This window comes from Nothobranchius furzeri, chromosome 13 (assembly GCF_043380555.1).
Source record: "Nothobranchius furzeri strain GRZ-AD chromosome 13, NfurGRZ-RIMD1, whole genome shotgun sequence".
NCBI lineage: Eukaryota > Metazoa > Chordata > Actinopteri > Cyprinodontiformes > Nothobranchiidae > Nothobranchius > Nothobranchius furzeri.
In genome coordinates, this window is record NC_091753.1 from 21,008,216 (window position 1) to 21,035,298 (window position 27,083).

At 45.2% G+C, this 27,083-nt stretch overlaps 1 protein-coding gene across 2 annotated transcripts in view; it reads right to left on the reverse strand.

Moving 5' to 3' along the window:
• Positions 1-1,191: 1,191 nt before the first annotated feature.
• LOC107380767 (alpha-2-macroglobulin) overlaps positions 1,192-27,083 on the reverse strand; it is a 29,761-nt gene continuing 3,869 nt past the window's right edge. The window contains exons 2-36 of one of the 2 annotated variants that reach the window (XM_015952103.3): positions 26,354-26,534; positions 25,522-25,678; positions 23,140-23,192; positions 22,065-22,085; positions 20,378-20,549; positions 20,207-20,291; positions 19,804-19,924; positions 19,618-19,732; positions 19,426-19,535; positions 17,707-17,862; positions 17,272-17,505; positions 17,099-17,162; positions 16,827-16,972; positions 16,593-16,742; positions 16,278-16,520; positions 15,437-15,509; positions 15,201-15,342; positions 14,670-14,895; positions 14,470-14,596; positions 10,635-10,756; positions 10,232-10,283; positions 10,052-10,135; positions 9,795-9,971; positions 9,371-9,452; positions 6,668-6,824; positions 4,784-4,858; positions 4,325-4,490; positions 3,785-3,969; positions 3,492-3,707; positions 2,638-2,756; positions 2,456-2,546; positions 2,307-2,375; positions 2,124-2,229; positions 2,002-2,043; positions 1,192-1,693 (exon numbers count right to left, since the gene is read on the reverse strand). In XM_015952103.3, coding sequence (XP_015807589.3) covers positions 1,677-1,693; positions 2,002-2,043; positions 2,124-2,229; positions 2,307-2,375; positions 2,456-2,546; positions 2,638-2,756; positions 3,492-3,707; positions 3,785-3,969; positions 4,325-4,490; positions 4,784-4,858; positions 6,668-6,824; positions 9,371-9,452; positions 9,795-9,971; positions 10,052-10,135; positions 10,232-10,283; positions 10,635-10,756; positions 14,470-14,596; positions 14,670-14,895; positions 15,201-15,342; positions 15,437-15,509; positions 16,278-16,520; positions 16,593-16,742; positions 16,827-16,972; positions 17,099-17,162; positions 17,272-17,505; positions 17,707-17,862; positions 19,426-19,535; positions 19,618-19,732; positions 19,804-19,924; positions 20,207-20,291; positions 20,378-20,549; positions 22,065-22,085; positions 23,140-23,192; positions 25,522-25,678; positions 26,354-26,534 — 4,336 coding nt within the window. In that variant the 3' untranslated portion in view covers positions 1,192-1,676. Of the gene's footprint in view, positions 1,694-2,001; positions 2,044-2,123; positions 2,230-2,306; positions 2,376-2,455; positions 2,547-2,637; positions 2,757-3,491; positions 3,708-3,784; positions 3,970-4,324; positions 4,491-4,783; positions 4,859-6,667; positions 6,825-9,370; positions 9,453-9,794; positions 9,972-10,051; positions 10,136-10,231; positions 10,284-10,634; positions 10,757-14,469; positions 14,597-14,669; positions 14,896-15,009; positions 15,152-15,200; positions 15,343-15,436; positions 15,510-16,277; positions 16,521-16,592; positions 16,743-16,826; positions 16,973-17,098; positions 17,163-17,271; positions 17,506-17,706; positions 17,863-19,425; positions 19,536-19,617; positions 19,733-19,803; positions 19,925-20,206; positions 20,292-20,377; positions 20,550-22,064; positions 22,086-23,139; positions 23,193-25,521; positions 25,679-26,353; positions 26,535-27,083 lie in introns of both variants that reach the window. The other variant, XM_015952104.3, reaches the window with a different exon arrangement.

Sequence of the window (27,083 nt, forward strand, 5' to 3'; positions counted from 1 at the left end):
CCGGCCTCTATGCTCACGTTATAGTGCAGGACTACAGACCAGCGATACCAGGACCCTCATCAGAATCAGAAAAGTGGTGTTGGACTAATGTCATCTAATAGTTCCTGTTTAAAATTAGGCTCAGCTTCGTTTGAACTGTGTTTACATTTAAAAACACAAACTTGTTCGTCTGATGAGGAAGTCTGTGCCTCACCAGCAGCGGCTGGCTGCCAGAAACAGATCATGTGTTCCACCAAAGCTGCCACCTTCTCAGTGTGCTTGTAAAAAGCCCAACCGACTGATCTCACTGTGTCTGAATGAATCTGCAAAATGTACATCCGTGTGTGTGTGTGTGTGTGTGCACACGTGAAGCTCACCCGTCTACCGGGTGGCCTTTAGCTGAGCCGCCTCACAGACTGGTGGTTCTCAGAACCAGTCCTTGTGTGGTGAGTCCAGCTCGGCCTCGTCAGGACACCTCACTCACACAGACGCACCGACAGGCGTGCGTGAGTTCGATCATCGACATGTAGGTTCAGCCCCATCACCATGGAGATGGTGGGGGTCAGGTGTCTGATGGAGAGCAGGTTTAATTCTGTGGTTTGTGACGGTCGAGTGCTCCTGACCCGACTACTCAAAGCGCCGCGCTCAGCGCTGCTGTACGTCTTTAATGCCACAGATACCAGACAGGGACACCGCTGCTTCTGTGTTATTAGCTGGTGTTGTTTGGGTGATCGTGAGCTGCTTCTGGGTCAGACTTTGTGAATCTCTGCCTTAAACCTACAATCCTGTTAAAATCAGCTGCCTCTCTTTGCTGATCGACTGTTCAGACTTTTCTTTTCCAGTCCCCCGCTTTAGGCCTTCTCTCACCAAGCTTTAACGTCTCTGGACGGCGTTCCTGGTTCTGTTGTGGACCAGCTGACTGTAAGCTCTGAGGAGGATCATCGGCGCGTGTCAGACTGCTGCTTTAGTTCTTTACGTCGGTACAGTTGTGACTTACGGTGGTGCTGCCTGAAACGTGACGCGTTTCATTTAGAAAAGTAGAAGAAGACCTTAATATATTCCCCCTCCGCCTTCTTTTTGACCAAACTCTGACACGGAGAGGCTGTCGCCACCGTGCAGCTTTGTGTTACTCGTGTGTGTTCAGATGATCGATGTAATGTACAGAAGATGCCTGAATGAAAATGAAACGGTTCAATAAAATCATGCACACTGTTGACTTTGTTTCACACTTTTACTGCCAGTTACATCTTGAACAGTATGGTGGTGAATAAATCTACAGAACTCATCAGCAGGTACATGTAAACAGAATAAACCACACCCCCAAAGCGCCCACCAGACACACACACACACAGTCACAAGAAGTACTCGGACCACACACTGTTACTGGTACCCTGTATGTCTCATGTATGAATTATGTGGATTTTTGTCAAATCTATTAAAAAAACTATCAGTCTGTTTTGTTTTTATTTAACATCACTTTGTTTATTCTAATAAAGCTACTAGTCACAACAGAGCCACCATGTTAACGGCAAAACCATCCAAATCCCACAAAGTAAAAAAGGTTTTAAAGTGAAACACGACCTCAACAAAACACGTTTAAACGGTGAGGAGTTTCAAAAGGAGCAGACACAAACGCCTAGACATGCTTTCAGGGATTCCTCCGTCAGCAACGCGTCGGCTCAGATCAGAACGCACGCCTAGTTGCCGTTGTCACCTGCAGGGAAACACATGCAGGTTTAAAACGTGTACAGTCACAGATCTTTATAGAGTCTGACATCTTACTTTTGACTCGGCATTACAGCTGCTTACTGGTGACAGCAAAGACTCATGGGGATTCTTATTCGTATGACTCATATGGTTAAGCCTAACCCAGGTGGTTTAAATAAACAACAGCATAAATAAGCTGTGAGACTTTTATTTTGAAGGATAAGTTCAGAGTTCCTGTAGATGCTGCTAAAGAAAAGGCCAACAGATAGTAACTCATTCATTTGTGATGGGCGTGTCTGCAGACGTCTTACGTACTCGCTGCACAGGGGGATGTGTATTCGGTCACGCCCTTGTCACCTGAAACACGAGTAAACACACATGAGGATGCGGCAGGAACCAGTGACTGTGTGCTGCTGCAACACCAGTTCAGCTCTTACTGGTCTGGTAGTAGTCGTAGACTTTAACAACCGCTGGTTTCAGATTCCTGACGTGCTGATCATCCTCCAGAGTCACGCTGTACATCTGGGTCTGCTCCTTCTTCAGCTGCAAACACCACAGTTCTGCACTATCAGCATAGGTGTAACACACACAGAGCCACACACAACCTCGGCGCTACCCACCCCGTCCAGGTAGATGCTGATGTGTCCTGCGTCTGCGTCCACTCGCTTCACTGAGCTGTCTTTCTTCAGCTGGGATGACACGAACGGCTCTAGGTTAAGGCCCTGCAGCCCACTGAGAGCCGTGATGCTGCAGCTGGTGCTTTACTCACCTGATCCAGAGAGCTCCCATCCAGAACATATCCCGACAGCAGCTTGATGTCGATGAGGACCATGTTGGTTTCCTCTCTACTGCCACGATACCTGCAGGACACACACACACACACACACGATGAACACACTGACTCCTTTTGCACAGATGACATCTATAACCCAACAGCTGCAGCAGATGTACCTGACCGTCACGTAGAGGATGAGCTGAGGCCGGGCGGCGTTGCATTTAGCCAAGGTGCTGGTGGTGATGACGAAGGCAGAGAAGCCCTTAGGAGGTGGGATGTTGTAGAACAGGGAGATCTGAGGGGGAAAACGTAAAGCATCCTCTGAATGTTTAAAAGCTGCTAAGGACTGACGTGTAAAACGGTGACACGGCTAACAAGGACAGAGTCTTCATTTTGGGAGAAATCAGTTCTTGTTGCAAAAAAAGAAAGTAAAATCTGGTTCTCTGATTAATTTCCTCCCTCTTCACATGGAGCAGCAGCTCTACCCAGAGGTCACCGGAGCTCCGCAGCAGCAGAGCGCATCAGGCACAAATAAAAGAAAGTACCAGAGAACACGAGAGACATGAACAATCGTGTGTTAATGACGTTCATTTGGTGGCTCGACTTTGAGAAGGGGGCCGTGCGCAGAAAGCATGGAGTGTAGCCACCATCAGCCATCTTTGCTCAAAAGAACTGCGGTACGCTGAGAGTCCATATAAAGGATGTAACACAGGTAGAAAACGGCCCTTCCTGGATGTGTAACTTGAGGGCTTCCAGGGGAGGCAGCCCATCACCCTTTTAGGGGAGCCGGGCTCGCCTTAGCTCCCCAGTAATGCAAACCCTGCTCCTCTCCCCGTCTCTAGGTCTGAGGCCAGCCACCCTACTGGGAAAGCTTTATTTCAGCTGTGTGCGTTCTCAACCGTCTGCTGTGATCCTCTCCAGCTACAGCTGACACTCACAGATGAAGCTAAGAGGAGCTCGACACGTTGACCCCGGTGTGGTTCCAGCTGCAGCGCGTTTGTGTTGCTGTGTGAGCTGGAGCTGACCGTACCTGAGTCAGCACACAGCTCTGACCCTTAGCTGTGATGTTGTAATCCCCTGGGACCTCACTGAGCTGCTCCTCCTGGTACAGCAGCCTGTTGTCTTGATTCACCACAAACACTTTATTCAGGCCTCCTGAAGACGTCACCGTCACCGTGGTGGTGGACTGTGGACTGTAGGTGGCGGCGGCATATTTGGCCAGAGCCTCGAGGGCCACCACTGTGTCCTGTGTAAAAGAGCAGTCTGTGTCGGTTTGGGTGAACCAAAGATGAACCCTCATCCATCGGTATGGTGGTGTGCTACCTGTGTGGAGGAGAACCCGCCGAAGGGGTTCTGCACTTGAACGAGCCAGCGGACGATGCCGGAGCAGTAATCCAAACCAAAGTTCTCCAGGGGTGGAGAGGTGAGCAGACTCAGCAGCACGTAGGAGGTCAGCTCTATATTCAGGGAGTCTGAACCGGAGCTATACTCCCAGTGTCGGCTTCCTCCTGCCGGTCACAATGGTGGAAAAATAATGTTTTAATGATGAAGAAGTGAAGAACAAATCATCTTACCACTTTCTAATGGGTTGATAATTTTCTGTTGGAAGGTTTTTCTGGACAACATTCATCCCTTTCACTAAAGCAGGTCCCGTTATCTGTGAAAAGTCCTCGTTGGTTTGCATTTAAACCAAGACCCAGTTGTTATTGTACCACCAACGACCTCATGTAACGTCCCAAGTCTTTGAGACCAACCTCAGAGTTTCAGTATTCTCCTTCACCAGATACACTCTGCAGCTAGCTTTAGTGTTTCCTCAACTTAAACGAATCGTCTACTGGAGTTGAGTTGTCTTCTTGCTCATACCGTCTGTGATGGCCTTCTGGTCCAGATGGGTGATGAGCTTGCTCCTCATCTCTTGGTCCCCAGCCAGGCTGAAGGTGTAGGACAGCAGGGCAACGGTATATAGGTTATCCAGCTGCCCGTTCACAGCGGCCGTCAGGCACTTCAGACAGCTCTCAACCACAGGATCCTGACACAAATCGGACCAACACAATGAGACTGTGTGCAGGAATCTAGAAATCGAGTCCTGTTAGCTAGCCGTCTTAAGGCAAGTACATTTGATCTAAAGGTGATCCATAGCTCATCTACAGCTCATCTACAGCTGATCCACAACCTCCACCTGCACTCAGACCAAACAAAAGGACATTTTGCACGTCTTCTCCTTGATCATCTCTGATGACAGTGGTAAGGTCTCAGCCTGTTCTTCAGAATGAGGCATCATTCAAACTGCTCCAGATTTGGGAAGAGTGATGTCAGACTCACCGTGGAGTTTCCATCTAGCTCCAGCATGGCAGCAGCAACGTACGCCGTCAGAGTCACTTCATCATTGACTCCTCCCTAACAGAAACACAGGAGCTATGATCAACATTTCAGTCCCAACTTAAAAAGATGTAGTAAATGCATTATCTTGAGTTGGAAAGGCAGTTCAGTTATTTTTTAAATTTCTCTTAAGGGATGTTTGCTTTAGAACCGTATCTCAACAACAATACAAGGACTGGGGCGGTCTTCAGTTTGATATCATGAATCTTTAGACAGATAATGCTCCAGTCCTGCTGATGACTTCACTGATTGGACATGAAAAAATTATACAGCAACATCTGGTGGACAAACGATGTCAAAGCAGAGTCGGGATCTATGAACACGTCTGTCCAGGGATTACTCAGGAGGAATCATCAGGGAATAAGCAATCCCTGGGAGGAGGACGTGGAAAAGCTCTGCTGCTGATTCATCATCACACAGACGGATGTGTCTAAACATTTTATTTCCTTTAATGATCTCAGCAACGATTAACTCTCAGAAAACAACGACTGAGAGAAGAGAGCATCTTCTGGAAACAGAGAAAAGATTCAATAAACAGATGAAAGCAGCAAATAAATCAGACCACGGAAACCTTCTGTTGGATGCATCGCCTCTTTAGAAAGGGTTTCAGGAAATAGCAGCGCAAAGGGGTGAGCTGCAGCTTCTGATCACAGTTCTCAACGTGCTTTTGTAAATTTCGATTTTGCAAGGAAAACATCCCAACCTACAGCAGGAAGCTCTGTCGCTTTTATGTATAAAAAAGAAAGCACTAATTTTACAGAGATTTGAATCAATAACTGATTTCTGCTGGTGTCTTGATGTGGAACGAACCAGTAGTTGTTTACAAACTGAAACTACTAATGCCTGAAAACATCACAGATGTGGGCAAGAGCCAAACGGAGAGCAGGATGGAGCACGTTCTTCCTGCAGTCATCAGATTTTTCCATTACATCTCCCTGATGAAAGTGAATTCATTTACTGCTGACAAGAAAGCAGAAAAAGGGGAATATGGATGCAGCCTGAATGTTTTATGGAAACATGGCTGCAGCATCTTCCAGGCCCTTGGACTTCACAGAGGGGTACAGCTAAAGCCAGGTGGGAATGGGGGGTGGGGGTGCAATGCTGGAGCATGCATTTTCCTCAGAACATTCACACTGGTGGCAGTGCGGATTTTTTCTGGATGCTGATGATGCTGGAGAAGTGAGACGTGGAACAATGATGGGATCTGGTATGGAGAGCCTGTTTCATGCCCATCTGCTTCTGGTCCTAGCACTAATCCTACTGCAATAAGAATGAATGAGAGCCGATGGAGCAGTGAAAGCTGTTATCTGATCCTGCTTGGTATGCACCAAGGATTTAACTTATGAAGTGCTCATTTTTCAACAGGCAACAAAAGTTATTTTAGGTTTTGTGTGAAATTATCTCACAAAACTTGCTTATATGTCATCAAACCAGAGAAGAAGAAGGAAAACGGCTGTGGGATTGGCGAGTTTCACATCCTTCTTCAACGTGGAGAAAACCACTGTAAACCTGGCCAGGTGGTCAGTAGCAGCTACGCTGGGGAGAGGAGATTCTGCGTAAATGACGTCTGATTTGTAGTGGTTTTAATTATGAATTTTTACTAAATCTCAAATGACATGGCAGAGATCGTGGAAACTCATAATTATTTTTCATTTAACCCTCTCAGGCTTAAAATAAGTTTTGATAAAAGGACGAACGACTAAGTCCTTCAGGGGTACTTCTGAGTTAAAAAATGTGTTAGTTCACGTTAGCAAATCTTTAAATGTTTGAAGTCAAATTTCACTGCTGAGAGTGTTTTACTGCGACAGAGCCCAGAAACATCCAAACCTTCAGGTCAGTGTGGATCAAGTTTCCCACTGATCTGATGCAGCCATCTTTCTTCTGAAGCTGAGACAACCACGTCCTGGCGTCATTAATGTACACAGAGTCAATGAAGATGTAGGAACTGGCTCCGCCGAAGGACTTCATCACAAAACTGGTCAGCCTGGAACACACACACACGTGCACAAGTTGGCTTTTCTATATTTGTGAGGACCCTTCATTGATTTCCATTCATTTTGTGACTTCACTGTGCCTAACCCTAACCTCAACCAAAAGTTCATTCACACCAAACCACTAAAACTAGGGATGCACGATATGTCAGCATTGGTATCGGTCGATGTTAGTCATTTCTTAACATATCGGTCTGATAAGTAAAATTGCACGATATTAAATAAACAATATTTGTTCCACCTTGTTGCTGTTTGTGTATCTGACTCAGAGGGTGAGAGGGTGATGATGTGTGGTTTAATCCTGTGATGTTTATGGAAATCATCTCAGAAGCAAAGATGTGTGCACACGTGCAGAGGCGCGCGCACACACACACTCAGAAAACAGCACACACTGCTTTAGACTCCACATTATTTTGTCTCAATGCTGTCTCATGTTAGCTTGTGTCTCTTTAGAGAGACCGAACAGTTTCTTACAACTGGGGTTCCGCTGGGGGCGGTGGTGTCCAGAGTTACCATGACGACGGACGCGTCCCTTACAGGTTGGGGGGCCACCTTGATGAGGAGAGCAGTGAACGGCGTTTGGGCGCGCAGTTTGAAACGGGTTCACATAAATGTGCTGGAACTCCTAGCAGTGTTTCTAGCTTTAAAGCACTTCCTGCCTTACTTAAGGGACCGTCATGTCTTAGTGAAGACAGACGACACCACAGTGGTAGCTTATATCATCCGTCAGGGCGGGACACGCTCCCTACAGCTGCACTCACTAGCCAAGAAAATAATTGTGTGGTGCAGCTACAGACTCCTCTCAGTCCGTGCAACACACGTGGTGGGCAGCTTGAACAGAGGGGCAGACCTTCTGCCCAGAGGAAATCCTCTGTACGGAGAATGGAAACTCCACCCCCAGGTGGTGCACCAAATATGGCAGAGATTCGGTCAGGCTACCGTAGATCTGGGAAAGCGCCCACTGCCCACTCTTCTTCTCCCTGACAGACGCGGACGCGCCTCTGGGAGTCGACGCATTGGCTCACCAGTGGCCGAGAGTGCTGCTGTACGCATTTCTTCCTCTCAGTCTGATTTCCTCCATTCTAATAAGAGTAAGGGAAGAGGGCATGTCTTTGATCTTGGTGGCTCCATTGTGGCCATCCAAGCCATGGGTGGCAGAAATAACCCAGATGCTTTGGCCCAAGAAACAAGCAACTGGTCTGATTTTCTGAGACCAGCAGTCCTGTCCATATAAGCCCTTAAAGCTCAAACAGGGCAGAGACATAAAGGCAAACATGTGTCTCACCAGAGACTGGCACACTGGATTGTAGAAGCAATCAGGCTTTCATATAGGTGCAAAGGTGCTGAACCCCCTCTGGGGGTAAGGGCTCATTCTACAGGGAGCATGGCCACATCTTGGGCCCTGTTTCGTGGGGTGTCAGTCCAGGATATCTGTGCAGCAGCTAGCTGGGCCATGCTGCTAACTTTTGTGCGGTTTTACTGGCTGGATGCGTCTCAACCTTCGCTGGCACATTCAGTGCTGGAGGCCGGATGCACAGCATCTGCTTAGTGGTTAGGCAGAATTTTGCTGCAGCTCGCTTCAGGAGGGACATGCAATCCGGGAGTGGGCCGTATCTCCCGTGGTGAAACACCGAACGCAGTTAGAAAAAGAACGTAGGGTTACGTTATGTAAACCCGGTTCTTTGCTAACAGAGTGAGGTGTTTCACCAACAATTCCCTTCTTGCATTAACGGTAAGAAATTGTCCGAATGAGTAGGAGGGGTTGGTTGCCCGTGTCTATACTGGGTGGGCGGAGCCTGGGCACGGCACAACCGGTCTGTCGGGGACAGACGTGATGTCACTGGAGCTTCCGTAGTTGGTCACGCCAGGGTGACTCCCATAGTGAAACACCTCACTCTGTTATCAAAGAACCGGGGTTTACATAACGTAACCCTACGTTTTTCTGAATAGTCAGTTGTTTTTTCAAGCTTTAATTGCAGTAAACGCTTCAGCCCCATTCAAAACAAAACAAATAAAGGGAACACCCACTCGTTAACCCGCTGCCAAACTGCCCCCCCCCCTTCAAATCCCCCCAGGCGCTCTGAGCTTTAAGCTCATTAAATAAAAATATCATAATTTCTGGAAGATTCCTAATAAGACCAAACTATTAGTGTGTCTGTTGTTGGCAGAGGTGTGTGTGTGTGTGTGTGTGTGTGTGTGTGTGTGTGTGTGTGTGTGTGTTCCTCCCACCACGTCTGCATGTCATTTTTGTTTTCTTGTCACATGAAAGGAGGGATATGAAAAACAAACCTTGAGATAAATGTTTTAAATGCTTCTCAAATGATGCAACTTCAGTAAAACACGAGCTCTATCATCGTATTTCTCACTCAAAACAAAAAAATGGGCAACAAAATTAAAAGTCAGACTCAGAAACTCCGACTGAAATGAATTGTTTTTAGTTTAGGTTCCTATGGAGCCACTCAATCTAGTATTTAGTCTCAGTATTTGTTCCCATTTAGGACGCTGGTGTGAGACAGAAACAGTTCCTATTCCAACTCACCAGGTGTTACCGGAATCGTCGCTCATCCCAAAAGCGCTGTAGGAACCATCGGTATGCTTGTAGGTGAGCTCTCTCTGATACCCTGTAACACACAGAAGGAGTAAAACCTCCTATTCACCTGTGGAACAAACACTGAACATAAACCAAGACTCCAGCATCACCAGTAGTCCCATGAGTGGGGGTGGGAACAGGGTTTCTGTTTGACCAATGGGATTATTATCCTGAATTCTAACTCCAGAGATGGATGTTTGTATGACTTTAGGAGCAGAAGAATCCTTTTGAGAGTAAATCTGAATCCAAGCAGGAACTTACTGAGTGTTTAGAGAGAGCAGAACAAGATCTGAGCACGAAAACAATTCATGCTCTCAAATCGACAAAATACGCTCGGGATTAAAGGTGGAATATTAATCCAATTCAGGCTTACCGCTCTCCAGGAAAACCTTGGCCCTGTCCAGGATTGGCAGAGTCAGCTGACCGGAGCTCTTCAGGTAGTTGAGGATGAAGATGTTGGGAGCAAACAGAATCATGTTCTGCTCCCCGCAGCCGTACGGCATGGCCAGGAGCTGGTCCAGATTCTTCATGGCCCGGCCCATCAGATCTCCTGCAGGCACAGGAAGTAGGTAATAACACACCGGTGCTTTGATTTACTTTGTTGACAGGCTGGACGTGTCGTCCACCGACCTAGGACGGAGACGGACGCTCTGGCTGATCCTGGCACAAACGCTTCAGGCAGCTGCAGAGAGATGCTCTTCTCCACCGGTCCCTCTGGTTTAACGAAACAAAGAGAAGAAGAAGAAAAAACATCTCAGTGACAACGTCCTCGCTGAAGATGTGGAGATTCTGTTCAGTTCAGAGACTCACTTGGAGGACAGAGCAGAGCGTTGTAGCCAACCATCTGTGGGGTTCCTTCAGCCTGCAGGAGAGAGACACAGAGGTGTGTTAGGATCACACACGACAAACACCTGCAGCAGATGTGTTATGGTTCAGGAAACATCAGACGCTTAGTTTGATCCCAGACTGAAGCTACAGACACATCAGCGCTGAAACTACCAGTTCACACGCAACAAACAACTACTACTTTTGATACTGAGGCTGGTCATAAAAACTCAAGTAAAACAGTTTTTTATTTATTTCATCTGCATCTAACCTAAACACATCCTGGGATTCAAAATGTGGCATCATTTAAATTACATCTGGGAAAATGATCAATCAGGAGTTTAGGTGTTGGTCGACCCGTTGGTACGGTTCTGTGACCTTCACTGACCTCGACCAGCAGGGTCTGGATCACGGTGTCGACCCGGCCCACATCAGGGAGGGTGGTCACCTTGTTGCCACACAGAGCACGTGTTTTCAGGGCCTCAGCGCTGACCTTCAGGCTCACGTCACCTGCGCGCACACACACACACACACACACACACACACACACACACACACACACACACACACACACACACACACACACACACACACACACACACACACACACACACACACACACACACACACACACACACACACACACACACACACACACACACACACACACACACACACACACACACACACACACACACACACACACACACACACACACACACACACACACACACACACACACACACACACACACACACACACACACACACACACACACACACACACACACACACACACACACACACACACACACACACACACACACACACACACACACACACACACACACACACACACACACACACACACACACACACACACACACACACACACACACCATGTGTACAGAGGAGACATCAAGCTCATTACCCTCATCTTTTCTCCTTCCTCCTCCTGTTTACCTCCTCATTACCCCCCTTCCCATACAGCTGTTTCCAACCACCCCCATCACTTCCCTCAGCCCACAATCCTTCCCACGGAGGACAAGTACAGATCAGCCCCTCAGGGAGAGGTTTCTGAATGTTTCGTCAGAGAAACTCCCTGACTTGTTAGTACAAGTGATTGTCAGCATTCCTCTGAGAGGGAGTTAGAGGATTGGAGTTTGACATTCATCAGAGCCTCGCCTCCATCAACCCTGCTGATGGAGGCTGATGGAAATCCTCCATTTTCAGGCCAGCCAGGCAGCACACACAAAGACACACACACACACACACACTCTGGCTGTCAGCGCCCTCAGACGGGCTTAATTAGCTACTCTCACCCAGAAACGCGAGGATGTGTCGGACAGAATAAACACGTCAACGCTTCACCTTCAAATCCTCTAGATTGTTTTGGATTATTAGTGAAGCACCGCCATCAAATGTCCAAATTCACATAATGAGCTGTGGCTGATGCCAGTTTATGGAAAGCCAAAAGTGTTGCATTCTAAATAATCCATATGGATAAATGAACTCCCTAAAACAAAGTTAAACACTAAAGTTTTTCCAAGTAAAATACCCAATTCATTTTATTTAAAGTGTCAGTTTGACTATAAATTAATTAATTTCATGCACCAGAATTTATTTCATGTCAGCTTAGCGCTTCACTTCCAGTGGGCGGGGCCAAAAGATACAGCCTGATCAGTGATGTTTGATGTATAAATAATACAATCATTCAAAGTCATCAGTGTGTTGACTGACTCCGAGTCAGCAGGGACTGGTCCTATCTGGTCACATGTTAATGTGGTCATGTACTCGTCTCACACTCTAAGTCAATCTTACCATTGTGTTTTTATTGGTTTAGATCCTAAATGACAAAACACATAAAAAGTGTCAAAATTTACATTTTAGAGCACAAGTTGCTGTTTTTAAAAGCAACAAAATGATGACATGTTAAAGGATTTCAGACAGAATGCCAATATGATTCAATTTAAGCCACTAATGCTTTAAAAACACAAGTTAATGCAAAGATGCAAATCTCATAAACAAAGAAAGTGACCCAAGACTCGTCCTGGTTTGGGCCATAACGCTGCTCTGTCTTTGTGCCATTCACAGTGTAGGTGCAATATTGATGTCCAATCCTGGCCCTCCAGGGCCACCGTCCAGCATATTTTGGAGGTTTCTTTGCACCGAGACACCTGGTTTTATTCAACAGGTGATTAACAGGCTTGGTCAGCTGCTGATCAAGTTATTCAATCACTGAATCAGGAGTGTTGGAACAACTAATGGGCCATTCCCATCTGTACCGGGTCGGCCCGGGCCGGGTAGCCCCAGTCGGCCCCAGCCTGGCCCGGTTGATTCCACACATCCTTGTCTTAAGCCCATGTGGGCTGATTCTACCCACCAATCAGAGGCTTGCTCTAATGGAAGGTGTGAATTTGCTGTCAGCAGTGGGTGTGTTGGCCCTGGTCGGCCTGAAGCAGACCCCCTCGAGAAGAGGGCTGAGAATGAGCCTTGGTTGGCCCGGAAAAATACCAGGCCACCCAGATATGTAAACAACCTACGCTACCCGGCCCGGGCCGACCCGGTACAGATGGGAATGGCCCATAAAACATGCTGGATAGGAGCCCTCCATGACCAGTGTGGTGTGTTTGTGTTTTAATGCACCTATTGGTTCCTGTAGTTGTATTTAAAGAGCAAGTCACCCCAACACAACCTTTTTTGGCTGATGAACTGTATAAGTATATGCTGCAGACTTGTGTATTTTGGCATTTTAGTGCATCTGTTTTATAATGCAAATAGGGATGCCCAGTACTGGCTTTTCCACAAATATCCTATATTGTCTAACTCTTATTTTCCAATATGGATATAAACAGATACTGATAATAATAAAAATAAAAAAAAACATTACGATTGCCAACATTCGTGCAAAATTGCAACTACTTCAATTGAAGTTTTTTGAAAACTGATATGAGTGAGAAATCGCTGTTAAAAACAATCTTTATTATGTTGTCTGTGCGAAACGCGACAGAGTGAGGGCTCACACCTCAGACCTATCACTGATCCCGGTGTTTACGCCTTACATTTAGGCTGTACACCTTTGTGCCTTAGAGGACATTTGTCTTTGTAACTAAAAATTGTATAGGGAATGTTTGGGCATGTGTAAAAGTTACTTAGCTGATCAAATGTAAGCAGCGTGAGTGTGCACATGCTAAGCTAGGCTAATTGCTAAGCGTGGCGCTAAGACGTGCGTAATAATCAGTAATGTGTTTTTTCTGTTTCTGTATTTTGCAGCTACGGTGGTAAAACTTTTATAAAGATCTTAATTTAAGAAAAGCAGGTCTTGGGTGAAGATTCTGGTGCTTGCAGTTGGTTGTTAGCTGACTAGCTACACATAGCTGCGTATGTGGTCTAAGAACAGCAGATCCTCACTACACAGGGCAAATTCCTAATTATTCACAAGTTGTGCCAAAAAAAAAAAACCTAGAATATCTCACAAACTAAACCTCAGATCTGTCATTTTTTGGCATTTGACAGAGAGGAGACTAAGCAGAAGAGTTTGATGTTTTATGTGTGCATGGTGTGTAAAAGTTGGATCACAAAATGAGTAAAAATATAATATATTTTCTGATATTACATTTAAAGTTAAAGTCCCATTAGTTGTCACACACACAGGTGTGTGTGCGAAATTTGTTCTCCGCATTTGACCCATCCCCTGGTGGTTTAACCCCCCAATCCAACCCCTTAATGCTGAGTGTCAAGCAGGGAGGCATTGGGTCCCATTTTTTCAAAGTCTTTGGTATGACCCGACCAGGAATCGAACCGCTGATCTCCCAGTCTCAGGGCAGACACTCTACCACTAGGCCACTGAGAAAGGTCTTTCAAGGCCAATAATTATATCAGAAATCCCTAAACATAAATATTGGCCTGTAAATGGCCTGTATTTGCTATAGCGCCTTCTAGAGTCCTAGAACCCCCCCACAGGCACCACCAGTCCCTCCGACCACCATCAGCAGGCAATGTGGGTAAAGTGTCTTGTCCAAGGACACAACAGCAGCTTAAAACAATCAGTGTGGCGCCCTCTTCAGGTTAAAACTGCTGAATTTGAATCAACTACTGGCTAAAATGGCCCAGTGCGATATCTGTGGGGGGGTGACTCTTGAGTTGACTAAAGTCACCCCCGACTCACTTTTTTGGAAAAGGGACCCCTAATTTGTGTTTCTGTAGTTTAGTGTCTGTCATTACCCAGAACTTTGGGAGTCACAATCCATGAGAAGGTCCTGGTCTCCTCACTGCACACACAGACGCTGTACTGGCAGCCTTCACACGCCCTGTAGGTGAACTGGTCTGAATCAGCCAGAGTCACCTCCACCTGTGATCAGAATCAAACACTTAACATCTAAACTTCTGACGCACCAAGGAGCTGCTGTGTGTTTGGCCTTTACCATGATGCAGTTGGAGAGGTAGTTGAAGACCGTGGCTCTGAGGGTGAACACCTCCCCTCTGATGACGGAGTAAGGCAAAGTCAGGCTGACAAAGAAGGGCTGGAAGACGGTGATCCCGGTGTTGGGAGCCACGCCGAAGCCCACTGGGGAGACGCAGAATGCTCCGGCGGCCCACTTAGTGATGGTGTCCGGCGCCTTTTTAACCACGTTCACCGAGCCATTGTCCCTGTTCACATGGATACGCAGACCCATCAGACACACCCACTGACAGAACGGACCGATCCATGGCTAATAATAATACATCCAGACTGAATAATCCTCATCATGTAGCATTTGTTACCCCACAGGGACCAGATCCCAGATCCACGTCTCAGGGAAGAACGTCCTGACCGTCTTTTTAGTCTCCGGCTGAGCAATTCCAGCACCTGGAGGTGCACTTTGTGGCAAAATGTTTTGGGCGAGGGGAGATGCCATTGCTAGTCCTAAAAAGGCACGCACAAAAGAAGGCATTCATTTCACCACTACACTTACTCAACAAACACCAGATCCCAGATCCACGTCTCAGGAAAGTATTCCCTAACAGTCTGCTTGGAATTCCCAGATTGATTCTCAGCGGGCACAGGAGGTGGTGCTGGAGGAGGTGCTTGAGGAGGTGCTTGGTGGTCTCTGAATGCTGTGTATAGTGCATATTCATATTTACCTACGCAATGATGATATGTAATGTTTTTCTAAGAAGTCAGTAAAAAACAAATAAATAAAAAACGTACCATCAAACTTCCAGAAGAAGCACTCCTGAGGCTTCCTCACATCAGAGTTTGTCACAAGTTTGACTCCAATGTTCTAGAAGTGGACGGAAAGAAAACAAGGAATTGGTCAAATTTTCTTATAAAGATCAGGATTGGTCGTGTGTTGCAGTAGTCCTCGAATCTCAGAATTTTCGAGCAGGAAATGACGTAAAGGGCTCGTTTCGCGTTTCAGCTTCCAACTCGGAAACAATGGCTGCCAACTGTGTTGTTGAGTGCTAAACCAAAATAATTATATACCAAATATTCTCCACATCTAAATGATAGTGACACACACGCCCTTCGACAGTTGCCACATGCAACCAGAAAAACATTACAAATCAAATGTAAAAATAAAAAACCATAAACAATCTCCAATTTTGGAGGCGATGTTAAATTTTTCAACAACGTAACTATTGATAACAACAACAAACAACTTACTGGTAGACAGCAAAAAGAAAGAAAACAGAACATATAAATGAGAAAGAAATAAAGACAATAACTACTTCCTGGTAGCACTGGGCGCAGCCATCTTTAAATTTAGGATCTCGGGTTCCTCTAAAACCTGCAAGCTCGCTGCTCAGAATTGAGAGTTCATTGTGTCATTTCCGGCTAACTTATTTCAAAAAAACGAGTTCCGAGGACAACTGGAAAGCATCATGAGAATGGAAAGCATCATGAGAAAACAGAGTCAACAGAAAGAAATCTAGATTAGTTCTAATCCCAGCTCTAATCCAGATCTGGTAATGGAGAGAACAAAAGATGATGGGAAAGAGAAATGTGTTCCTAAAACCACAAACTCAGGAAAATCAGAGAAGGGTTCTACTTTAAAGACGCTGTAGATGTCGTCCTTTTGTCCGCTTGGTTGGAAGATCAATGAGCGCTTCGGCCGTATGACGGTATTATTGCCAGTTAAAGGTTCAGGTGTAGGTACAGGTGTAGGTTCAGGTGCAGGCGGAGCAACAAACTCGGGCATTGGTCTTATCCCAGGGAAGCAGGGGAACGGTTCACTGTCGTCTATCTCAAAGCTGTATCCTGACAGCCTCTGATTAGTTAGCTGGTTGTACACCTGTAAAAAAATATTGTTTATATCTAAATGTCAAAGATTTGGTAACAACTCGGACGTGAACATAGATCGTACGTAGTCCACAGTGAGCTCCTGCTCGGGTTTCAGCAGAAGGACGCTCTGATCGATGGCTCTGACAGAACACAGGGACTTTGGAGAGGCCTTCAGGGTCAGGGTGGTCTTCTCTGCAGGAAGCACCTGCAGGGAGGAGAACTTCAGCGACACCTGCAAGGGACACACAAGCAGACAGTTGGTGGTTTGGAGGGAGATGAATGATGTCCACCTACTGCATACCTTCTTGTTTCCTACCTGGTTTTTTAAGCAGAGCTGGATGGGGAAGTCCTGGCTGTCGGCAACCAACTCTCCACTGGGCATCAGGGTGTAAACCACCACCTGAGCATATGGCGCCAGGTCTAACACCTGGTTCAGAGTTATTCTCAACTCTCCTTTGTTTACTGGAGTAGAAAACAGACACACGTAAACAAGGTTAATTGTGGAAAATTATCAATATTAAATTTAGAAAAGATCAAATAAAACAAAATAATTTGCAGGACAAGAAAAACTAAGTTTAATTTTCATACAAGCTCCTGCTTTGACAGTCACTGGGACACGGTCATGACGCACTATTGAACCTTTGGACAGCACCTGCAAAGAAACCCACAAAAACGAACAATTAGGATTATAAAGATGGTGTTTCTCAGACCAGGTGAGTTCTGGATCACGTCTTCAGCTGTCAACAACCCAAAGCACATACCAGGTAGAAGAAGTCGAGGACCGTCTGTCCGTCGTTCAACTCATTCCCCCGGATAATGTACTCAGCGTGAATCTTTGCATCTTTGTTGCAAGAGAAGTCGTCGTTGATCTGCTTCAGCATCACAAAGCTGTTGCTCTTGGAGAAGAAGGGGGACACGTACTGGTAGGCCGTCCCGTAGTCTGGTCTCCTCACATTTGAATCAAATGGTTCATTATTTGTATCCTTAGTGGTTGCCTGTTGAGAGCAAATTTCCAAAGACTTAAACCAACAAGAACCTTTCTTGGTCCTTTAGAATGAATGGATCAGGTTTGGTCATCAGACCAACTGCGGCTCGTGGTTCCAGTAGACTGGCACACATGGAAACCCTGTGGTCTACTGAAGTCTAGCGTAACATCGCCAAAGAACTTCCTTAAACAGAAAGAGGCTGGAACAAACCCGCAAAGACACAGAGTTCTTCCAGTATGTCGTGTCCAGAGAAAACAGAATCAAGCCTTTCAGGTCCGTAGAGAGAGTTATTTTCGTTGAGTCTTCGACATACAGGTAGACCACCTCGTTAGCAATCGGCTGGTCATTTGGACCCGTGACTCTGATCTGAAAAATAGAGTAAAACAAACAGGATTTCAACCAAATCATTTCACTGACATGAGTCCAGGAGACAGATCAGCAACTGGCCCGACTGGATGATGACTTTCTGGTGCTGAAATAACCAGTTTGTTCTGGTTTTAACCTTTTTCGTAAAATAGACTAATGATAACAGTCATTGTTATTTTAGAGTTGATCTGATTTCATTTGCCTCTCTCTGATGCTGATGCACAGAAATGTCTCCACAGAGTAAAGGAATCACTCTGCTCCAGGATCTATGAGCGATAGATACTGAGGAACTTCTCCCCTTTGGGAACACCACAACACATCTCACACAGTTACAGTCTTTAATGCTCTTTTTGTATTTTTGATCATTTTAATTATATATAATGACTGGGTTCTGGGTCGTTCTGGCTGGGAGTATGGGGTACCAGGCATTCGTATACGGGCTGTTAGGTTCCTGTATGACCGGGGTCAGAGCTTGGTCTGCAACTGGCAGTAAGTCGGGCTCGTTTTCGGTGAGAAGTGAGAGTTGGACTCTGCCAAGGCTGCCCTTTGTCACAGATTCTGTTCATAACCTTTATGGACAGGATTTCTGGGTGCAGCCAAGGTGTTGACGGGATCCGTTTTGGTGTCCTGAGGATCGGGGCTCTACTTTTTGCAGATGATGTGGTCCTGTTGGCTTCATCAGAACATGATCTCCGGCTCTCGCTGAAGCGATTCACAGCTGAGTGTGAAGCAGCTGGGATGAGAATCAGCTCCTCTAAATCCGAGACCATCAGAATCAGAAAAGGGTAGAATGCCTTCTCCGGGTCAGGGAGGAGGTCCTGCCCCAAGCGGAGGAGTTTAAGTTTCTTAGGGATTTATTATAAGGGTTGCTGTAGATACCGACACTCTTCTGCTGGGTTCTTTATGTAGGAACCCTTTTACTGATTGACATAATGAACTGAACTTTGTTGGAAGGTTTACTTTGTGAAGTGTCTTGTGACGACCTTTGTCATGATTTGACGCCGTATAAATAAACTGAACGGAAATGAGTGAAATGAATCGAGACGTTGATAGGCGGATCGGTACTGCATCTGCGTAATGCAGACCTTGTAATGGTCTGTCGTGGTGAAAAGAGAGCTGAGCCGGAAGGCGAAGCGCTCCACTTACTGGTCGATCTACGTTCCAACCCTCACCTATGGTCACACGCTTTGATGTTGTTATGTTGTTGTGAGCTGTCATGGCTGATAACTGATATTTACTGATATTACATTAGTTTCTCCACATCTTTGACACAGTGTAAAGCAATCACACTTGTGTCTCAGCTTCAGTTAAACACCCTCACAATCAAACCCTGCATCACTACCGCATCACACCAAGGATAATACAACCAGGCCAACCCTCTCCGCTCCTGAAACAGATACGCAGACAGCGACAAGACAAATCTCGTCTGGCCCAGTTTCATTCATCAGACCACTTAAAAATGGTCAACATGGGCTGATACTGATGTTGATGTTTATTTACTGTGCATCCCTAGTTGTGATGTGACGAAGGGATTGGCGGATGGGTCTTTGATCAGGCCCTTACCTTTCCTTCAAAGGGTATTCCAGGTTTGTAGGATGAGGGAACGTCTTCGAAGGTGATCGTTCGGATCTGACTGGTGAAGGTAGCCGACCCAGAACTCTTCAGAGTAACTCCTGGATAGAGACGAACATGGAGATGGTGGCCATCAGGCATCAGTGTTCCTAGGAACCAAACAGCACCAGGGTCTCAACCTACCTGTGCCAAACTCCTCAAGCTCAGCAGTTACATCAAAACTGTCAGCGTAGGAGTACTGATTGAGGGCGAACTCTGACAACTTCACCTTTACTGAAGCACATCCAGTTTTATCCGTCTGGGAGATGATTAAAAACAGACAGTTAGTCTTAGTGGTGACTAGGACTAACTGTCTGCAGGACAACTTACAGTCAGCTCAAAGCTCCTGCAGATGTCTTCTGCTCTCCGCTCAGTAAACCAGAAAAACCAGGTGGCTTTTCGGCAAAACTCCACCTTGGCTCTCCCCTGAACTGGTTTTCCATAGGTGTATCTGCAGGACAAGGAGATGTTTCCTGCGTCTTAGTTTCAGTTTCAGTTCAATAGCCTCAGGTTTACGCCTGTCTTCATAAAACATGGAAAATCTCACTTATAATTCATCTATGAGGTAATGATCCCATCAGGAAAAGCTAGGAATCCCCCACCATGCCACTCACCTCAGTATAAAAAAAATCTAGAGCCTAACCCAAGCGGAGCTTCTGCTGTAACTAGTTAAAGACCAGATCTGATGCAGAAAAGATTTGTGTGGTTTATTAAAATGCTGATGAACACTCACTTCCCACAAATCTTCACTGTGGCCTCTTTGTCGAGGATGGTAATCACACTGGGCAGGAAGATGTTCACCTCATACTTTGGCAGGACTGTCGTATAGAAACAGAATTAAAGACCTTCCAACAGCACCGAGACAAACGGGAGCTTAGAACCAGTGCGGCTAGCTTCATCTCACCGTACTCCTTGATGTCAAAGTTGTTGTTGATCTCTTCTCCTTTGTCCGTCACGGCCGTGATCGTGTACGTTCCCTGTGCAGCCTCGGGAATAATCAGGAATGAAAAGTCGAGGATGCCAACGCCGACGATGGTCTTATTCAGCCACTGGGCGATGCGGTTAGTGTTTGGATCCTGCACACAGTGATCTTGTTTAAACCTGCTGGTCCTCACACACCAGGCCTGGACAGCCCAGATCTTTGTTTATGTCTCCTAAACCGTATCTTGGTGTTTAACGGGCAAGGAGATGAAGGTCAACAGGACGGAACACAACATCTCACACAGAGATCCACCCAAACCCAAAGATCTGCAACAACAGCAGCTAAACATCTACCAGGCTCCTCGCACCCAATGTCCTCCAGCTGGTAGGAGACAAGCTAAGGAGCAAAGACAGAGTACAGAAATAAAAGAGAACAGAAATGAAAAAGAAACTAAAAAAATAAATGCGGTAATGTAAAAAAAAAAATATATATACACATCTGGAAACATGTTTATTTAATGTTACATTCATTATTCATTTTTTTTTTTCAAATTATTCAAAAGATAAAAGGGCTGGACTTCTGGAAAATGTTCTTCCTTCATCACACAGATGTTCTAAATATTTCATGGAGATTCTAATTTCATCTCTTTAACATCTGAGTGCGGGACCAGATTTAGCACCGAGTCTGCTGAATCTCATCCGAGCTTCCTGATTGTTCCCGTTTGTGTCCTGATGATCATTCAGGAGGACCCGGGCCCTGGAGAAAGTCTACGTCTGCCAGGGAAGCGGAGCCTGATCCACACAATTCAGGCAAAATCCCAAACTTCGTTTTTAGAGACTTTGTAAATTTGATGCTAAGGAAAAGTGGGAAAGATGATGCTGAATATTTTCATCCAGTTTAAAGGCTTTTAACAAAAACATGTGGTTCGTTTTTTACCACCTAATGTAAAATAAATAAATCATTCATCTTCATTTGTTTTATTCATTTTATTCTCTTCCAATATAAAATGATCTTTCTAAATTTCTACGTTTTTTTCTTATTTTCTTTTTTGGGTATTTTGACAGTTTCAGTGGGGTTAGAGCCACGGTGCCCATCTGCCCTGCAGGGCTCACAGCCAGCTGAACTTTAATATCTGCTGTTTGATCTGCTGCTGTAATAAGAGAAGACTGCTGTTTCTACCACCTATTACTGATATTTCACCTTAGCTGTGAATCAAAGTCTGTTTCATCTGAGCTGAGAGGAAAAAGACCCCAAAGCTCAAGTCAGGTTACATTCAGGGTTACAGCCCGTTTGGACCAGAAGAAGGTCAGAAGACACAAAATCAATTTTGAGATGAAATGCATTTTTAATTTGAGTTTGTTTATTAATAAGCTTTGATCATTGAAAGTGGTTATTTTTATTACTTATTGAGATTATATGATCAGATTTCATCGTTTTTTCCTTTAACTCTGTATTTTTATTCCACGTTTATTTATTTAATTATTACAGATGTTCTTTGTTCTGCAGCGCTTCATTCGTTTCAGATCTGCCGCTCCACTTTGCATCCTGCCTCTTGCTCGAAGGCAAGAAAAACCCAACCATCACAGCCTTTCACAAAGCCATGACTCGGCAGCTTTCGGTAGTTTCATCACTCACAGGTGCAAAGGTTAAAACGTTAAAAGTTGCTCACCTGCAGCGTCACTTCTGTGTACTGGAAGAAAAAAAACAAGGACAGAAAAACAATTAAATTCAAGAAAAACACATTTTGTTCTTTGCACCCAGTGAAAATAGTACAAAGCCCAGATGAGACGTGCAAATTTGTATTATTCTAATGGAAGCAGCTCATCCAGATGCAAATCTCAGCTCATGTCATCATTGGACAGAAACTGAGCTGTGTAATTTTAAATTATGCAAATGATAAAACATGCTCAACTTAAGGATAACAGCCATTTAAATAATGCAGCTCCCTTTCTGCTCCGAGGAAGTTCTTATGGGAGGAAAAAATTCAGATTCATAATTCGCGCTGCAGCCTGAATGTGTGAAGGAACACTAATGTCTTCTTTACAGCTGATAGGATTTACCACGTTCAGCGCGCATCACTGGAGTCGTATGGAGATGTGGATTTCATGTCGACTGCATGCAGCCATGTTTTCACCCTCACATCACAAATGGAAAAACGCCGGCACGGGTATTGATTCAGATGTTTGGGTCAAATGCGGTGTGTGCCAAATGAACTCTGACAGCATGTTTATCGCAGTGCTCCACACAGAGCCTCACACCCACGCTGTCTTCAAAAATCAACAAACAGCCCTACTTTCACCTCCCACTCCTCTGAACCAAAATAGACCTCGATCCTCACATTCACTGACTGCTCGCTGGAAACCACAGCCAAACACACACACACACACACACACACACACACACACACACACACACACACACACACACACACACACACACACACACACACACACACACACACACACACACACACACACACACACACACACACACACACACACACACACACACACACACACACACACACACACACACACACACACACACACACACACACACACACACACACACACACACACACACACACACACACACACACACACACACACACACACACACACACACACACACACACACACACACACACACACACACACACACACACACACACACACACACACACACACACACACACACACACACACACACACACACACACACACACACGGATTACTACTACATACCACTTGGTCCACAGGGAGGAAGTTGACATCCATTGAGACGATCCGGAACTGGACTTTAAAGAGAAGAAGAAAACAAACAAACCAATATAAGCCGTGTTTACTACAGGCAGCAGAACTCAGAGATGTGCACAAATAAACATGGTGGAAATTTTTTTTTTTACCAATTAACATAGAAGAAAATGGAGGGCAAATTCTGTTTATTACAGTGATCAGTTGAACAAGAAAATAAAAAAGGACCAAAAAATGAAAGTTGTTTAAATGAACTAAAACGGAGCGGTGGCAGGAAAAAACTTAACGCAGCACAGAAATAAGAATGTGTGAGTTTGGCTGATTATTTCTGTGCAGGAACACATGATTCGTCATACTATGGTTGTGAAAGATAAACCAATGCAATCGGATAATCGGTTCAACGTGTGAGAGAGATGGCTCGATCAGTAGCAGCCTCCTCAATCTATAGGAAGTAGCCATGAATTCCTAGATGAATCGGTTGCAGAGTCATGGATCAGGTATCGCAACATTTTGAATCGGTTGGTGGCATCACACTTGCGCCATCATCTCTTAACCCTCCCACTGTCTTTATGGGTGACCCCGCGAGGAAAGTTGACCATTGAGCAGGATTGATGGTTTATCCCTTGAGGTCCATGTGGCAGGGGTGAGGTGCTCACACCCATTAGGACAATGGGAGGATTATACAATGCAAGAGCTTAAGCTGCCCGCAAAACGTTTTTAAACATCTTTATTTACAACTTAGCAAATACAAACTAGCTGCCCAGGAAGCTCTGTAGAGCTGTGTACACATCTGGGACAGTACAGTCGGGGAGGATCGCGTCGGTTCGGGATCGTACAGGCGGCTTTTGTTTACTTCCTGTGTCTTGCTGATGTTAGCAGGAGCGATAAGCAAATGACAATGCGGGAAATGGCGGCTGTGAAGAACGACAGCATCAGCCTTAGCGTGAGAGGTGATAATACACCGAGGCAGATTTTCAATGCATTGTGGAAACAAAAATCCAAAGCGTTGATCATTTTTGGGTTTTATAAGAAGGAAGGGAAGTCAAATAAAGCCATGCTATTTGTAAACTGTGTAGAGCATCGTTGACTGATTCTGGCGGCACTACAAATCTGAATCAGCATGCAAAGAAACACGGTCAAGAGTATGGTGAGTACATTTCACAGGTCGAAAAGCAGTAGTTTGATTTATTTGACACATATTTATTTACTTTCTATCATTTTGGACATGAAGCACTTGTGGCTGTGTTAAGTATTGAGATAAGAATGTGGTTACTGCTTTGTCCTTCCTCTCTGGCTCCCCAGGCCTGACGCTGAAATGAATGATCATCATCATTATAAGGTTGTTACTTGGTTTGTTTAAACTTATTAACATTGAAATGTTGCACTTACTACCTACGTCTGGTGCAGGGATGCCCAATCCAGGTCCTGGAGGACCGGTAACATCACGTTTTAGTTTAAACCCTGCTGCAACACACCTGACTTCTGCAGAGCCTGATGAGCTGCTGCACAGGTGATTCAACACCTGATTTGTTTTCAATCGAATCGTTCTGAATCAAATTGTGTTGAATCGAATCGTTTAGAATGGAATAGCTTTGAATCGAATTGTTTTGAACCAAATAGTTTTGAATCGAATCATTTTGGATGGAATTGTTTTGAATCAAATTGTTTTGAAATAAACTGTTTTGAATCGAATCATTTTGAATAGAATCGTTTTGATCGAATTGTTCTGAATCGAATCGGTCTGTAATAAAAGCACATCGTTTTTAAATCGAATCATATCGAATCATAACCTGTGAATCTAGATTCATATTGAATCGTTCATCACAGAGTTGTGCAACCCTAATAGTAACAAATAGATAAGAAACCAAATGGTCTTTTTTTTTTATTTTGTTTCGTTCTGGTTTCAAACTAAAACCTTTGTCTTTTAGCTTTTCTACTAAATCCATGAGGTGGATGTTTTCAGTCAGTCTGATGAGAAACCCAAACAGAGATACTGGGTTAGGGTCTCGTTATCTTTGAACTTCCTGCAACAGATTTGTTATGCCAGTGGTTTTTCACTGAGGTCGTATGAATTTAGCACCAACACAACCCTGGTCTCAAATATCCCTTCAGTGTGTCGGATCAGCGTCTACAGGGCAGATAGAGAGACTCTTGAGGAAACATCTTCTGTGGAGCGGTTTTAGAAATAATTCTTAAAGTTTGCAAGTGATGGCTCAGCACTATGCAGATTTAATGAAGTAGTCCACATTTGTGCAAGTACAGCTGAATTGGTAAGCAGAGCAGAGACGATAACAAGATGAAGAGCCAGACTGCAGAGCTACACCCAGCTGGAAGCTTCAACACTTCCTCAGAGAGGATTCCTGAGACACCTACCGGTTTGTCCTGGTTTGTAGATGGGTTTGTCAGTCTGGATGAGGTGGATTATATCCGGAGGCTCAATCATGACTTTGGTAGTCTTGTTTACCGAGGTGGCCTCGTCCTGAAGTGATACCTGAATGGTTGCCACGGTGTTGACCAGCACTAAAGGAACCTGCAGCGTCAAACGCATCAGTCAGAAACGACACAGCTCACAGCTAAGGAGGGAAAACACTGAAGGAGATCATTTTCTAGCCAAATCTGTAACAAAAATAATGAGCAGGAAGTAAATCTCTGTGAGACATTTTCAAAACAATCCAAGTATAAAATACTCTCACACTGGTTCACACGCCAGTAAAGCTGCTGTTGCACAACAGAGGCTGAAACCTCTTCCATTACGTGAGGGGGGGGGGGGGGGGGGGGTCATAAATCCCAGTTGGGGGTGTTCTCCTGAAGAATGCAGGTAACCGGCTAATCCCATAGCAGAGAGCAGAGGGGATTAGCTTTGTTGCCCCAGAAACATCACTATCAGACTAGCCCAGAAGCTGAGACAAGGGCTGGACAGCAGACTACGTGCCATCTTCACGGAGCCGCGTGGAGCACGCAGTTTCCCGTCAACAGGCCTGCCGTAGGGAGCAGAGGTGTAACGTGAACCCGAGCAACCAACTGGTACCGACTGCCCTGACCATGCCCCAGAATAATGAGGCACATAATGATGCCAAGATATGTGGCACTCAATAATGTGGGCAACGAGAGCATGAAGGGGGGGGGGGGGGGGGGGAGATCACACTATCCAAACATTCACAGTAGTTCTGCATCAGGAATACAACCAACAGAGGATATACCTGACCTTGAACCGTACGCATGTGTAGAAGTTCTGGGTGATACTTTGCTGTAGAATAATGCTGCTGGTGGTGTCCAGGGCCAGGCTGATGGTCAGGGAGAGGCGTGCTGTGGGATTCTGGATCTGTGCACACAAGGTCTCCTGTTTGCCTCCCGTCAGAACCGAGCTGACTGTCACTACATACGTACTGGAACAAAGAAAGGAAAAGGGTTTTATTAAAGGTCTGGGAGACCGATTTCCTCCAGAAGACACACTTCATCTGTTAAAATAGCTTCAGCCAGGCCTCAACAGCAGAGGAGCCAGAGTGAATCAGGTCACAGTAATGTGAGCCAATGACAGCGCGATCCCCCAACAACCAAACTACCAGCGACGATGCAGGTTTACGGGACGCTTTTCTTTGGTTATTTCTCTTTTATTAAACCTGCTGCCGTGTTTCCGTCTGGTTTCACACCCTGCTCTAACAGCTGCAGGATGAGTGGCCATAATTGGAGTCTTTGTTTCCAGCCTAAACCTTTTAAAAATTAGAAAAATATAAAATGAAAAAGTTGTTAAAAAAATAAATAAAACATCATAGTAAAATTATAAAATACATTTAAATAGCAGAAAGAAAGATGTTAAATGAAAAATGGTAAGTAAAGGTGTTTTAAATACAAAAGAGCAAATTAAAATGATTGCTTCTGACAAGTAAAAGAGGTCAAAATTCAATTCAAAGATACTTCATTAATCCCAGAGGGAA